The sequence below is a fragment of the Oryx dammah genome, unplaced genomic scaffold (genome assembly GCF_014754425.2).
Source record: "Oryx dammah isolate SB20612 unplaced genomic scaffold, SCBI_Odam_1.1 HiC_scaffold_11050, whole genome shotgun sequence".
NCBI classification, from domain to species: domain Eukaryota; kingdom Metazoa; phylum Chordata; class Mammalia; order Artiodactyla; family Bovidae; genus Oryx; species Oryx dammah.
This window is the reverse complement of record NW_024080444.1, coordinates 10,117,370-10,131,395: the sequence shown is the minus strand read 5'-3', so window position 1 is coordinate 10,131,395 and position 14,026 is coordinate 10,117,370. Positions and strand designations below refer to the sequence as shown.

Below are 14,026 nucleotides of genomic sequence, written 5' to 3'. Positions count from 1 at the left end.
TCTGGTTATGTTGGCTGGCTTAAATATTGAATAAAATATTTTTCATAAATGCTGGAGTGAGGGGTGAGTGTCAACCATGTACTCCTGCAGGTATTTTGAGGCAAAATTCATTTTGAGATAGGTACTTTGTGTCATAACTTGTGGTTTATCAGGTGTTTTCCAGGGCGATGTAAAATATAATTCTGATAGCCTATTGAAAATATAAATTCTGAACCAGTATGAAGTTCTTAATATATTGCAAATTGCCTTCCTTCAGTGGTTTTCCAATTTAAATTAACTTATGACCAGTCACCACATTGTTCAAGTCCTGATTACAAATCCATATCAAAAGGAAATTAAATAGACTCCTCTTTCTTCATTGATTTTAATTTAAAGTTTAATTCGTGCAGTGCTGAGCAGAGGTACAGATTTGAAAAGTTTGATAAATCCATTTAAATTTTATTGTTAAAACATTTCCATGGGTTGTGTGTTTGGGGATCTCTCTGCTGTGCTTTACTGAGTGGTGTAGATTCAGGACAGCTTATTATGGAGACGCATCATTTTCATTACATTATGCAGTTCTTTCTCACCATTCACTGGAGTCTGCATTTTTTTCACAGGTTGTTTATTTCTATTTATGTATTATGAATATTAACCGTAGACAGAGGGCTGTATCAGATGACCAGATAGGGCATGTTGATTCCTTTTATTCCCACAGGTATTGTAGAGAATGATGGTATTTCTGATGTTTCTGTTGGATGTATGTTTTCAGTTCAATTCAGTTTCTTTCAGTCACTTAGTCGTGCCTGACTCTTTGCAACCCCATGAACTGGAGCACACCAGGCCTCCCTGTCCATCACCAACTCCCAGAGTTTATCCAGACTCATGTCCATTGAGTCAGTGATGCCATTCAACCATTTCATCCTCTGTCATCCCCTTCTCCTCCTGCCATCAATCTTTGCCAGCATCAGGGTCTTTTCAAAGGAGTCAGCTCTTCACATCATATGGCCAAAGTATTGGAGTTTCAGCTTCAACATCAGTTCTTCCAATGAACACTCAGGACTTATCTCCTTTAGGATGGACTGGTTGGATCTCCTGCAGTCCAAGGGACTCTCAAGAGTCTTCTCCAACACCACAGTTCAAAAACATCAATTCTTTGGCACTCAGCTTTCTTTATAGTCCAACTCTCACATCCATACATGACTATTGGAAAAACCATAGCTGTGACTAGATGGACCTTTGTTGGCAAAGTAACATGTCTGCTTTTTAATATGCTGTCTAGGTTGGTCATAACTTTTCTTCACAGGAGCAAGCATCTTTTAATTTCATGGCTGCAATCACCATCTGCAGTGATTTTGGAGACTGAAAAAAATAAAGTCTGTCACTGTTTCCACTGTTTCCCCGTATATTTGCCATCAAGTGATGGGACCAGATGCCATGATCTTAGTTTTCTGAATGTTGGGCTTTAAGCCAACTTTTTCACTCTCCTCTTTCACTTTCATCAAAAGGCTGTTTAGTTCTTCTTCACTTTCTGCTGTAAGGGTAGGTGTCATCTGCATATCTGAGGTTATTGATATTTCTCCCAGCAATCTTGATTTCAGCTTGTGCTTCATCCAGCCTGGCATTTCGCATGATGTACTCTGCATAGAAGTTAAATAAGCAGGGTGAAAATATACAGCCTCGACGTACTCCTTTTCCAATTTGGAACCAGTCTGTTGTTCCATGTCCAGTTCTAACTGTTGCTTCTTGACCTGGATACAGATTTCTCAGGAGGCAGTTCAGGTGGTCTGGTATTCCCATCTCTTTCAGAATTTTTCACAGTTTATTGTGATCCACACGGTCAAAAGCTTTGGCATACTCAGTAAAGCAGAAATAGATGTTTTCCTGGAACTCTCTTGCTTTTTCCATGATCCAGTGGATGTTGGCAATTTGATCTCTGGTTCCTCTGCCTTTTCTAAATCCAGCTTGAACATCTGGAAATTCATCATTCACGTATTGTTGAAACTTGGCTTGGAGAATTTTGAGCATTACTGTACTAGCATGTGAGATGAGAGCAAATGTGTGGTAGTTTGAGCATTCTTTGGCATTGCCTTTCTTTGGGATTGGAGTGAAAACTGACCTTTTCCAGTCCTGTTGCCACTGCTGAGTTTTCCAAGTTTGTTGGCATATTGAGTGCAGCACTTTCACAGCAACATCTTTTAGGATTTGAAATAGCTCAACTGGAATTCCATCACCTCCACTAGCTTTGTTCATAGTGATGCTTCCTAAGGCCCACTTGACTTCACCTTCCAGGATGTCTGGCTCTAGGTGAGTGATCACACCATCATGATTATCTGGGTCATGAAGATCTTTTTGTATAGTTCTTCTGTGAATTCTTGCCACTTCTTAATACCATCTGCTTCTGTTAGATCTGTAGCATTTCTTTCTTTTATTGTGCCCATCTTTGCATGAATTGTTCCCTTGGTATCTCTAATTTTCGTGGAGAGATCTCTAGTCTTTCCCATTCTATTGTTTTCCTCTAATTCTTTGCACTGATCACTGAGGAAGGCTTTCTTATCTCTCCTTGCTCTTCTTTGGAACTTTGCTTTCAAATGGGTATAATCTTTCCTTTTCTCCTTTGCTTTTTACTTCTCTTCTTTTCACAGGTATTTGTAAGGTCTCCTCAGGCAGCCATTTTGCTTTTTTGCATGTCTTTTTCTTGGGGATGGTCTTGATCCTGGTCTCCTGTACAATGTCATGAATTTCCGTCCATAGTTCATCAGGCACTTTGTCTTAGTCCCTTAAATCTATTTCTCACTTCCACTTTATATTTGTAAGGGATTTGATTAGGTCATACCTGAATGGTCTAGTGGTTTTAAAATATTTCTGTTTTTAACAATCCAGGTGTAGGTGCTTAAACAGATGTGCTATTGTTTGCAAGTGGTTCTTTATATCCTAGTAGCTTCTTTTTTTTTTTAGATGTCTGATTTTTTTCCTTCTGATGATCTGTGACCTTACATGCTCCATGGTGGCATCAGTAAAGGCTTACTTGCTTTAAAACTATTATTGTAAAACCCTCTATTCTATGAGGTTAAAGTTATTCGCAGTTAGGTAATGAGTGTTGATAATTCTTTAGTCAGATTGGTCCTGTTCTTGAGCTATTTATATGTAGTGAGCCACAGAGTGAGATAAGTAACATTTCCAATGGCCTTATCTTCATTTTGGCCATGGAGTTAAAGAGCATCTGTGCTTTTTTCTGCTTTACCCAGATACATAGCACATGCTTTCTTGGTGAGCTCTCTGTTCAGGGCTTGTCTCTGTGGTTCTCCTCTGTCCCATCCACATTTCTCTTGTCTTTCTCATCTTGCTTTCCTGCTCTCAGTGTGGTGGTTTTTCCCTCTGAGTGTGGAAGGTGAAGACTAGGACATCAAGTACGTGTGTTTTCTCTAGCTTATATAACTGAGTTAATGAGACTTTTTCTCAGACAGACTGCAGTGTTGAAGGCAGAGATGGAACAGCTGGGTTTCAGCACATCATGTACTGTTGAATGAACGAGTTGCTGTGTGTTTAACTTCTTCACCTAAAGGTCTCTTCAAGACACTCTTCCCACATAGGCTGGTGAGACAGACAGGTTTCCATGCTCTTGAGTGGTCCTGTCTGGGAGTTAGTTCCAGGAATGAGTAGCAGTTAAAGTCCTGAATATTCATTGGAAGGATTGAAACTCCAATATTTGGCCACCTGATGCAAAAAACTGACTCTTGAAAAGACCCTGATCCTGGGAAAGATTGAAGGTGGGAGGAGAAGGGGATGACAGAGAATGAGATGGTTGGATGGCATCACCAACTCAGTGGACATGAGTTTGAGTAAACTCTGTGAGTTGGTGATGAACAGGGAAGCCTGGTATGCTGCAGTCCATGGGGTTGCAAAGAGTTGGGCACGACTGAGTGACTGAACTGAACTGAAACTATATAAAATTGATCAGAAAGAAACAGAGATAGGAAACTGCTGTGTGTCTACTGTATGCTGGGCATTGGGACAAGTGCTTCTAGAATCGTTGCTTTTAGGAGTCTAAAGTAAGAGATTCCTGTGTTGAAACTGCAGATTTTCCTCTTCTAACCTCCCTTAATATTTGATCCACTTATCAGATAATAGGTAGACTGAGTTTAAATTTGTTGCAAATTTTTAAAGTTTCAGTTCAGTCGCTCAGTCGTGTCCGACTCTTTGCGACCCCATGAATTGCAGCACGCCAAGCCTCCCTGTCCATCACCAATTCCCGGAGTCTACTGAAACTCTTGTCCATCGAGTCAGTGATGCCATCCAGCCATCTCATCCTCTGTCGTCCCCTTCTCCTCCTGCCTCCAATCCCTCCCAGTATCAAGGTCTTTTCCAATGAGTCAACTCTTCACATGAGATGGCCAAAGTATTGGAGTTTTAAGGTTTAGTCATTTTGTATTATGCAGACAACTCTTGGCAGATCTTTTTGTAAAAAAGATCAACGTTTGGTGATAAAAATGTGTCCTTTAATTTTTAAGAATTCTGACTCTAGTTTTAGTGATTTTTGATGATGGACTTGGTCTATAGTTGTATAAAGCTGTCATTATATAAGAATACTAGAACATAAACTTAAAAATTGATTTGAAATTATATCTTAATTAATGCATTACTGCTTGTATTTACTGTTTCCATTTAGGTTTTTTCCCAAGCAGTTCTCAAGGGTGTGATGCATTTCTTCGCCACAAGATGACACTGATATCTCCCTCAGTATTAAAGAAATACGGCATTCCCTTTGACAAGGTACATTAGTGTTACTCTTTAACAGAATCATTTCATATGTGTAAAATTTGTGTTTAAGATATATTCAACATAAACTAATATATCTTTGACTTCCAGTAGGATTTTTAGGGTATGAGGAGAAATATTCAGATTCATGTTTCACTTAGGTAACAGTTATTTACCTATGTAATGATTTGAAATTACTCTTTTTTGTTCTTGTTTTTTTTAAAGACCCAATTGACTTTAATTCCACTTTTGTTAAAATTATAGTTAAAATAGTTAACTATATTAGAAAAGTACTAATGAAAGTACTAATTAGAAATTAGAAGAGTACTAATTAGAAAAGTACTAATGAAAGATGTGAAGTAAGAAAAGCTCTTGACATGTGTTTTTTTTCCTTTTTTTTCATATGCATGTATCTATTCTTTTTCAAATTCTGAAATTACATATTTTTTTGAAATTAATTTCAGGTTATATTTACTTGAGAGTTCATGCACTTCTGGTTCACTTGTAACAATACTGAAAGTAAAATGTAGCACATTCGACATGTAGTAATTCTCTTTCACTGACGTCTTTTATGTGAGCAACAGAATTTATGTTAATGCCATCTTTTTGTTTTTTTTAAAGAAATCAGAGCAGTTTTTGTTAGCTGTTTGATTGGTTAGAATCAGTGATTATGGTGTCAGTATGTTATTTCTAAACACACTCAGACATAATACAATTGAAATTTCGTTATGGATAGAATTGCCTGATGGTTTAATAATCAGATATTGCTTCTTTGGAATATTTCTGAAGATTAAGTTCTGTAAGACTCTGTACATGCTAGATCACTCTTTCTTTGTGTCCATGGATCAGTATTGGGTCATAATTATTACAGAGGATGAGTGTTTTTATGTGAAGAAGCTGAAATGAAAAAAAAAACTTTCGACCAGATAAATAAGAGCTCTCTCTCAGTTGGAGGAGGATTAAGTCTTTAGTTGCAAAAAATTAAAAAAATCTCTACTCTCTTTATCATTTTTTATTTGACTGTCTTCCCATAATCCTCTCTGTTTTCCACTTTAAAAGCTTTTCACTTATGACCAAGTCTTTCCCTCTTCTTTATTTCAGGCCCTTAAAATCCGGTCTTCCACCTATCTTCCCCAACCCCTCACCCCTGGGGCCCTGCTCCCACCAGTCTAGGCTTTGTTGGAAGTAGAATGTTTGCAAGGACTGGGAAACATTCTCCACCTTGGGGTGGTCCTGATCACTCTTGCACAGTCTCTGTGGCAGTCACGCATGAGACACACTGTCTCATGTCCATGATGAGAACGCTCTCACCACTTGTTTAGTTGCATACTTCTCCCCATGACAGAAAGTGTGCCTTCGAGATGTGCACTGTGGGTAATGTCCACAGGTGTGGGTGGGCTGCAGCACTGCCGCAGGTACAGAAGTCACAGGCTGTGCCCTGCCCCCAATGGGGCCACTCCTTCTGGGGGCATTGTCTTACTTGCAGATGCCTCTAAGCACCAGGCTTTCCAGTCTCAGACCTGTGTCATCAGTGCACTTTCTCTCAGGTGGTTGTCATAAGCCTGATTAAGCCCTTTTATTTAAGTTGGAATATTAGAAGGCAGAGAAGGAGCAGAATAGAGTTCTCCAAGATAGGAAAAGCTCTGAGAGTTTAGGGCTGGTGATGGGAATTGTTGTTCTTTGGAGGAAATGGCAACCCACTCCAGTATTCTTGCCTGGAGAACCCCATGGACGGAGGAGCCTGGTGGGCTACAGTCCATGGGGTTGCAAAGAGTCGGACACGACTGAGCGACTTCACTTTCACTTATGTGAAATAGCAGGGCTGCATAATTGGCTCATTCATCCAGGATGGAGGCTGTAGTAGCTTCTAGCTTCTTTCTAATATTTGGGGAGAAGGAGACAGGTGCCTTGCACCCTTTTCTGGGCTGAGGCTCTCCAGGTACTATTTGGTAGCTCACCAAATGCACCATGTTCTTATCCAGTCTTCTGAGGATGGGACATTTTGTGGCTCCTGTGGGAAGTAGAGTGGTGAGTGCTTGTCCACAGCTGGTGAGACACCAGCCATTTAGAGGGCTGACTGGTGGCTGTAGTTTTTCATATGAAATATTGCTATCTCCCCTTCTACCTTGATGAAGGATGTGTGATGACAGTGTGCTCCTCGAGGGGCTTATTCTCCAATGATGATAATATAACCTTGGACAGAGTAGCAGACTTTGGAATGACATTGATTCTTCCCAAGTTCATTTCTGATTCTGCCACTTGGGTAAATTACATCATTTTTGTGAGCTTCAATCTCTTCAACTGGAAAATGGAGATAATAAGAGTACCATTTAATAGAGCCATTATGAGGATGAAAAGAGATTATCTATATGAAGCGCTTTGCATAGTATAGGTAATATAATAATGCACTCTTCCTCCTCAGTTCAACCTTTACTCTTTAGGCGATCATTTCCCAGTTGGACTAACATTTGTTTCTTTTTCTTTCAGTGTATTTGTGCATATTCTCATATGTGTATATGTATGTATGAAAAAGTATGTTTGCCAAATAGCTACTGTCTGCTTTTTGATTATGTGCACTACCCTTTCCACCATTTTTTGCTGTATGGAATTATGATGCTGGTTAGTCTTAAAAAGAACTTGTACTTTTCTGTCTCTATACCCTTCTTTTTTTAAAAAAAAATCAATTTATTTCATTGAGGCAGTAAATTAGCCTTATATTTTAGCTAATTGGGACCGACCTGTTTCTAGAAACTATATATAGGCATAATATTTAGGGTCCCATTTAATGGGAATAGGTACTTTTCAGCATGGCAAGAAAGGAGTTTTCCAGGTAGAGTAGGGAAGAACTATAGATGGGATTCAGTGGAGCAATGAAGCTCGCTTCGTTATCCTACTGACAGCAGTCTTACCCTCTTCCCCCCAACTCCCTTTTATAGGGCTAGTGACAGTTGAGCAAAGTAAGTTTTATTTTATCACATGGTGCAAGGAAATGCCTTATTTCCAAGCACAGTTATAATTAATGAGATTCGGTGAGACTAGAAAAGGAGAGAATCGGGCTTATTCTCACGTGGCTTGAAATGATGGAACTGGAACCATGTTGAACCCTGATAAGCCATTCTCCGCCTGCCAGGTGGCAGCTGAATTGCTGCTCATTGCAATAGAACACCTGCTGGGATGTCACAGGGGCAGGGGTGATGAGCTAAATTTTAGAATTGTTGGGAAGGAAAGTACTTCCACACACAACATTTTAGCATTCCTGTAATGGTTACTGAGTGCTTTGTGTGTACATGTATTTATACAGTGTGTCTCTTATATGTGTCCACATAGGTGCATACTTGCATATTTATTTCTCAAACCAAGGTGACTGAACGAATCAGTGAGTTACAGATTCGATACTCTAGTACTGAGCAGACAAGTTTAAAAACCATTGATCAGTTTAGCTTCGCTGTTCTTCCATAGTTCCTGGTGTGTTTTGTATGTTTTGGTGATTGTAGGAAAAAAAAATAAGCAGATTTCTTTAAAAGATAGGAATGGACTGAATACATTTTAATCTTTGCTTTTAGGTTGATGGCTGATTGACCCAAGCTATTTTAATTATATTTGCAAATGCACTCACTCACACATACATACCTACATGCTGTAGATATATTTGAATAATTATTTGATAGAAATTTTACTGTTAAATGAAATAGTTAATCGAATGTTTTCCAAGTATAATGAAAGGACAATTTATTGAATACAGTCAACTCTTAAGCAATAAGAATCCATAACATTCAGTGTGTGTTGCCAAAATTTTTATAGCTATAACTTGAAAAATGTCAGTTGTGATATGTCCTGTTTTATAATTCCAGTAATGTGAATTTTTTAAGTATTAAAATGTATTGAATGCTATTATGAACACTTTTTTGAATAGCATAAAGCAGACATCTTCAAATAGAATGTAATTTCTCTGCTTATGGGCTAAATGATTGACTATTGGCAGAGGGCCATCTGTTTAGAAAAGTTTTAAAAGTCTCCTGAAAAACTATTAAAGAATTAAGTGAAGAATCTGGGGGCACTTCTTTTATACTGGTATAGCTTGGACATCATAACATTTTTTTTTCTTTTTTTAAATAGGAAATATATTTTAACTGTATTTGCAATTTGGGATGCCTTATAATTGGGAAATATTATATGTCCTCTACCCTGCAGATCACCCAGGAAGCTGGAGAATTTATGATCACTTTCCCATATGGCTACCATGCTGGTTTTAATCATGGTTTCAACTGTGCAGAATCTACAAATTTTGCTACTGTCAGATGGATTGACTATGGGAAAGTTGCTAAATTGGTAAGTTATGCTTCAAAAAATAAAGCATAAATTAAACGTGTATTCTGGTTATTATAGTGGGAAAGCTAAGATCACTTGCAGCATTTATTTTTCTCCTCAGTGATGTTGTATGCCTGTGACCATAGTAATTTATTCGAGACAGATATATTTATTTTATATAGGCTATGTTAATATTTGTAGCAACATTTTTTTGTTTTGAAATTAATGTGGAGCAATTTACTTTGAGAGGTAATTTTATGCAACCGAGGCTTTCTTTCTTTCTTAAGGCCATCTTGCATGTTTGTCTTTTTGTGAGATTTTTCCAGTGGCTTCCTGTGATTCCATATTAGGTGGACTTGGCACCTTCCATGTTAGAGTTCAGTCCATGGCGTAGAAAACAGCTATTTACAGAGGAAAGTGTCTGGTAAAATTGTAACAAGATGTTAAGGAAAGATGGTAAGAAGAAATGATTAAAAGTACCCTTAGCACAGAAATGAATTTCTTGAAAGTAATAATATAGAACATACTTTAACAAGAAATATATCTTCATGTTAAATTTGGTATAAAGATTTGTGTCTCTTAGTATATTTAATTTAGTTCATAAACTGTGTATTTTCATTCACAAGCAACTGGGTTAAATTTTATTAATTGCCCCCCTGCAGAGTTAAATAGAGGGCATTTTCAAAGTGACAGTAGCTTCTATTAGGTTGCTTCGCTTCCTGTGGATTTTAAGGCAGAGGAGCATGCTGGCAGAGGGTAGGTTCTTAATGAAACTGTGTGTTTTACAGAGTATGCAGAATTGCCCTATATTTAGTGGAAAAGGGCACATATAGTCTGTGTGGCCTATTGTGGCCCCTGCATGGTCCAGGCAAATATTATTCATTCTACATGATAAAACTTTCGTGTGGAACCATTGAGTGAACGTGGATAGAACTATATTCAGGGAGGACAACTCTAGGTTTATTTTACATGCACATTTAGAAAATTGCATAATATTTTAAAATAATGATATAGCCCTTTGGCAGCTCAAGCATTTGAGTGAATTCATAACATAAAAGAAAGCTCCTGCTATTAGAAGACTTTCTCTGTTCTGAGTAATTTTTATTTATGAGGGGTAATTTAGAAAGGAGTAGAACTGAACTACTTCTTTCACATCCTTCTTATTACAATAAACCTAATTAAAAAAAAAAAAAACCAGAAAGCTCAGTGTATGTACCTTGGCCAGCTACTGCCGTTATTTTGCAGAAAAGTAAAGCCTGTGTCTACGTCGAAATAGCGTCATAACCCTGAGATTATAAAAAGGTATGCTATTTTATGGTTTGCATCTTTAATCATTGACATAATAAGTCAGCTATCCCAGCTGTTCAGTCACCAGCAAAATCAGTTTGTGCTTGTTTACTGTAGCTTTCAGTTTCATCAGTAGTTCTGAGTATTGGCTTCTCCCCAAGTCTAAAATATCCTGCGTGTGTTTCCGCCTTTTCATGTGGACAGAGTAGGAGTGGAGTGTGACCACGCAAGAGAGGTTGATAGTGAACCTCTCTGAAGTCTCAGCTGATAAGCCCAGAGCTGAATGGGATTGTTCAGGAAGCAGAGCACCATAGTGGGGGAAGCAGGGATCTGAAGCCCAGCTCTTCTTTTTGCTAACCAGAGAATATCAGGAAAGTCGTTTCTTCTTTTTGTTTCTATCTATAAACTAAAAATACCTCTTTACCCCATAGATTTGTTGAGGGGGTGGGGGTGGAAAGCTTAGGTATGTAGATAGCCACTCATGCTGTGTTGATTTATATCATTCAGTGTAGTCAGAGGATATGACAAAATGTTCAGTGACTATAATGCAGTGTGGGACAGTTAATTTAAAACTCGTCATAGTTACATGTGTTGGAGATGATTTTAGATGTTGTCTCCACCCTTTTCTTACTCTTGCTACTCACCTAAATAATAATAATAACAATGTATTAATTTTTTATTGCAGCTGTAGTAAGTTCCCATAAAATTACCATAAAATTAGTGGCTTAAAATAATACTATTTTTACTATTTCGTAGTCCTGTAGGTTGTATGTTTAACATTGGTCTCACTAGCAAAGTCAATGTGTTTGCAGGGCTGCATTCCTTATTGGAGATTCTGGTGGAGAATCTGCTTCTTACTCAGTGGGATTGTTGGCTGTTAGTTCCTTGTGGTTGTAGGACTGAGTTCCTATTTCCTTGCTGTTGTCAGCCAGGTCTTTGCTCCTAGAGGCCTCTCTCAGGTCCCTTGTTGTGGTCCCCTACATTTCAGAGCAAGCAATCCACAATATCCCTTTTGTCATAAAAGATAGCATATTCACAGATTGCAGGGTCTAGGATACAGATGTCTTTGCTGTTAGGGGTGGGACCAAATGGGGTGTGAGAGTGTCGGCAGCATTCTGCCTACATCAGAGATTTTCAGTTAATAATTGACATGGTGATATATATTGATTTTTTTCAAGTCTGTTTCTATAGGCAACCTTATGGATTTACTGTGGTGTATGTGTGGGTATGTGTATGAACATGTAATTTCCTAAGATTAGGAAAATTTGTAAATTGGACAGTTTTTGTGTTTTGCTGGAGAAAAATATAATGTATAGTAAATTAATTATGAATTGTATTAAAAGACAAATTTTAACTTTGAGAATGACCACATTTGTTTGTCTTAATCCTTTGTGTTTTTTAATTCATTCTAAATGATAACTGTTTAAAAAACAGTTATTTTTCACAAGTGATAATGAGTTATACATTTAGGGGGATAATTTTTTTTTAACTGGCGTACTCTTTTGTAGTTGAAGCACTGGGAAATGACTGCTGCTTTACCTGCCGCATGTTGATTTGTCTATGTAGAAGCATCTGATAAAGTGTCTGGTGCAGCACTAATTAACATAGGGTAGAGTGAAGAATCTCAACTGGTAATATTTTGTATATTACAAACCAATGTTTCTGTTTCCATAACTTAGAAAAGAGCTGTTACAGGAGGTTATTTTTTAATTAAAAAAATAATTTTGAAAAGATAACCCCACGTTCACCAATAATTTTGGTGGTCTTTGTTTAGCAGCCAACAGGCTGGTTAGGGACCTTTTAAGCCATTCAAGTGACTTAATATGGATGGGGAGAGAGTTCTGTTTTTCCAGGTAGAGCTTGTCTGTTGTATGCCAGGCACTGTGTATGTTTCTGTGAATTCGTTCCTTGGAGGCCGAATTGTTTGATGGGAGCCAGAAGTGAGAGTAGTGTTGGCACTGCCGAGCATCCAGGACTGCTTCCTTTGCTCTTGGCTGCTTCACCGCTGGTGGCATCGCTGGAGCAGGATGGGAGATGGGGTTTCTGTGGATTTCCTTTGAATGTATTACTGATCTCTTGGTATGTGGTATTTGTTCATGAAACCTTCCCTCCATTTAAGGTATAGCTAACATTGACTAAAAAGAACATCCATCCCAGTATTTGTGCTGTTCCCAAATACTCATCTTCCAAATTCCAGCAGATTCTTTAACCTTTGATGTTCTCAACTAAATAATAATAGCAACAATAATAATTATTATATGTGGATATTCCATTGCCTGTCAGTGTATTCCCCATTTTTCAGCACTTAATTCAGATGGCCTTTTATTATAGTATCTACCCAAACTCCCTCATCTCTTATATAAGGCTTCTTTTGTGCTTAGATTGTAGAACAGGTCTTCAGAAAATGGGTATAGGTGTGAGCAATGACAACAACTTGACTATCCTTGTTTCTAAAAATTTCTGCTAATGCCCCAAACTTTGGCATTCCTCTTGTTCCTATCTTTCCATCTCTTTTCAGGATCATTCAGCTCTTTTTTGCCTTGACCTGCCAAATATAGCAAATCAAATCCTGCAAGATATTGCAGAAGAGAATAGCCTTGCCTTAAGAGGACCCACCTACCTGAGAAAGTGGTTCTGTAACTCTTTCTCCTCATTTCATTTATCAGAATTAAGGTTTTCATTGAAAAAAAAAAAAAAAAAGGAATGTTCTAGGTGGCCTTGTGCCCATATGCCAGCTATCAGGCAGAGTTCAGCTTTGGTGAGTGCCCCATGAGTTTCTTCTCTGAAATAGGAATTGTGCTACACGCTTGTAAAAGGAATTGTTTCTTTGTCTTCAAAGAGCTTTCATAATGAGCAGAAGGGCTTTTAATAAACCTCTTTTGCAGAGCTGTAATATGAGTGGAACAAACCATCCAGTTATTTTAGGCATCTTTCTAGCTTTGAATATCAGAGTAATCTAGAGTGAAATACTGTATACTTTTTTTTCTAGTAGATTTAAAAATATCCACCAGATTGCATAGCAGTTGAACTAAGATATTTGTGCATATTCGAGGTGAATGTTTTCTGCTTCTGGAGCGTTCTTTCTTTCTGTGGTGAGATGGAGTCCGTGGTTACTTATGCTCAGCAGCTGTGGTAGCATTCACAGGTCTGCTTCCTGGCTAGGTTGGATCAAAGAGCTGGCCTGCAGGTTGTATTTCATTTTTCCGTTTGGTGGGATGAAGTGCAGTTGTTTTGATGTTAGGTTTGATGGATTTGTTTGCCACTGCATTCATTAGCTTCACATCAAAAAACTGACAGGCTGTTAAATGAAACTTTGGCTTAGATTTTCAGCTTGACTGTTTGGAGACATTTGTGAGGATATTTTGTTTTTGTGTTGCAGCAGCCTCCAGCACTGTGATTGTCTCTAAGGGAAGAAAAGTTATTTACTGTACTGATTTTCTTGAGTTAAAAAGAATCATTGTCTGGGGGACAGTCATATCTAGGCTACACCATCAGAAGCGGTGTATTTATGACAGTATGTGCAATGTGAGAGACTTATCTACAGCACAGTAAATAACGTTATCTTCTTGGAAGGAAAGGTAATAGTTGGTGACTCCAGAATGATATCTCTTATTTTGCATTAATTTTACTTTAAGTGATAATCTATTAACATGATATGCTAGAAAGTTGAAAAATTGCATTGCAAAGCTGAGAA

General features: G+C 38.0%; 1 protein-coding gene across 3 annotated transcripts in view; it reads left to right on the top strand.

Annotated features, from left to right (window-relative positions):
• The window catches only part of LOC120860208 (lysine-specific demethylase 4C), a 404,469-nt gene that overhangs the window by 102,927 nt on the left and 287,516 nt on the right, over positions 1-14,026 (top strand). For all 3 annotated transcript variants that reach the window (XM_040235989.1, XM_040235987.1, XM_040235988.1), the window contains exons 7-8: positions 4,649-4,752; positions 8,929-9,066. In XM_040235989.1, coding sequence (XP_040091923.1) covers positions 4,649-4,752; positions 8,929-9,066 — 242 coding nt within the window. The remainder of the gene's footprint in view (positions 1-4,648; positions 4,753-8,928; positions 9,067-14,026) is intronic.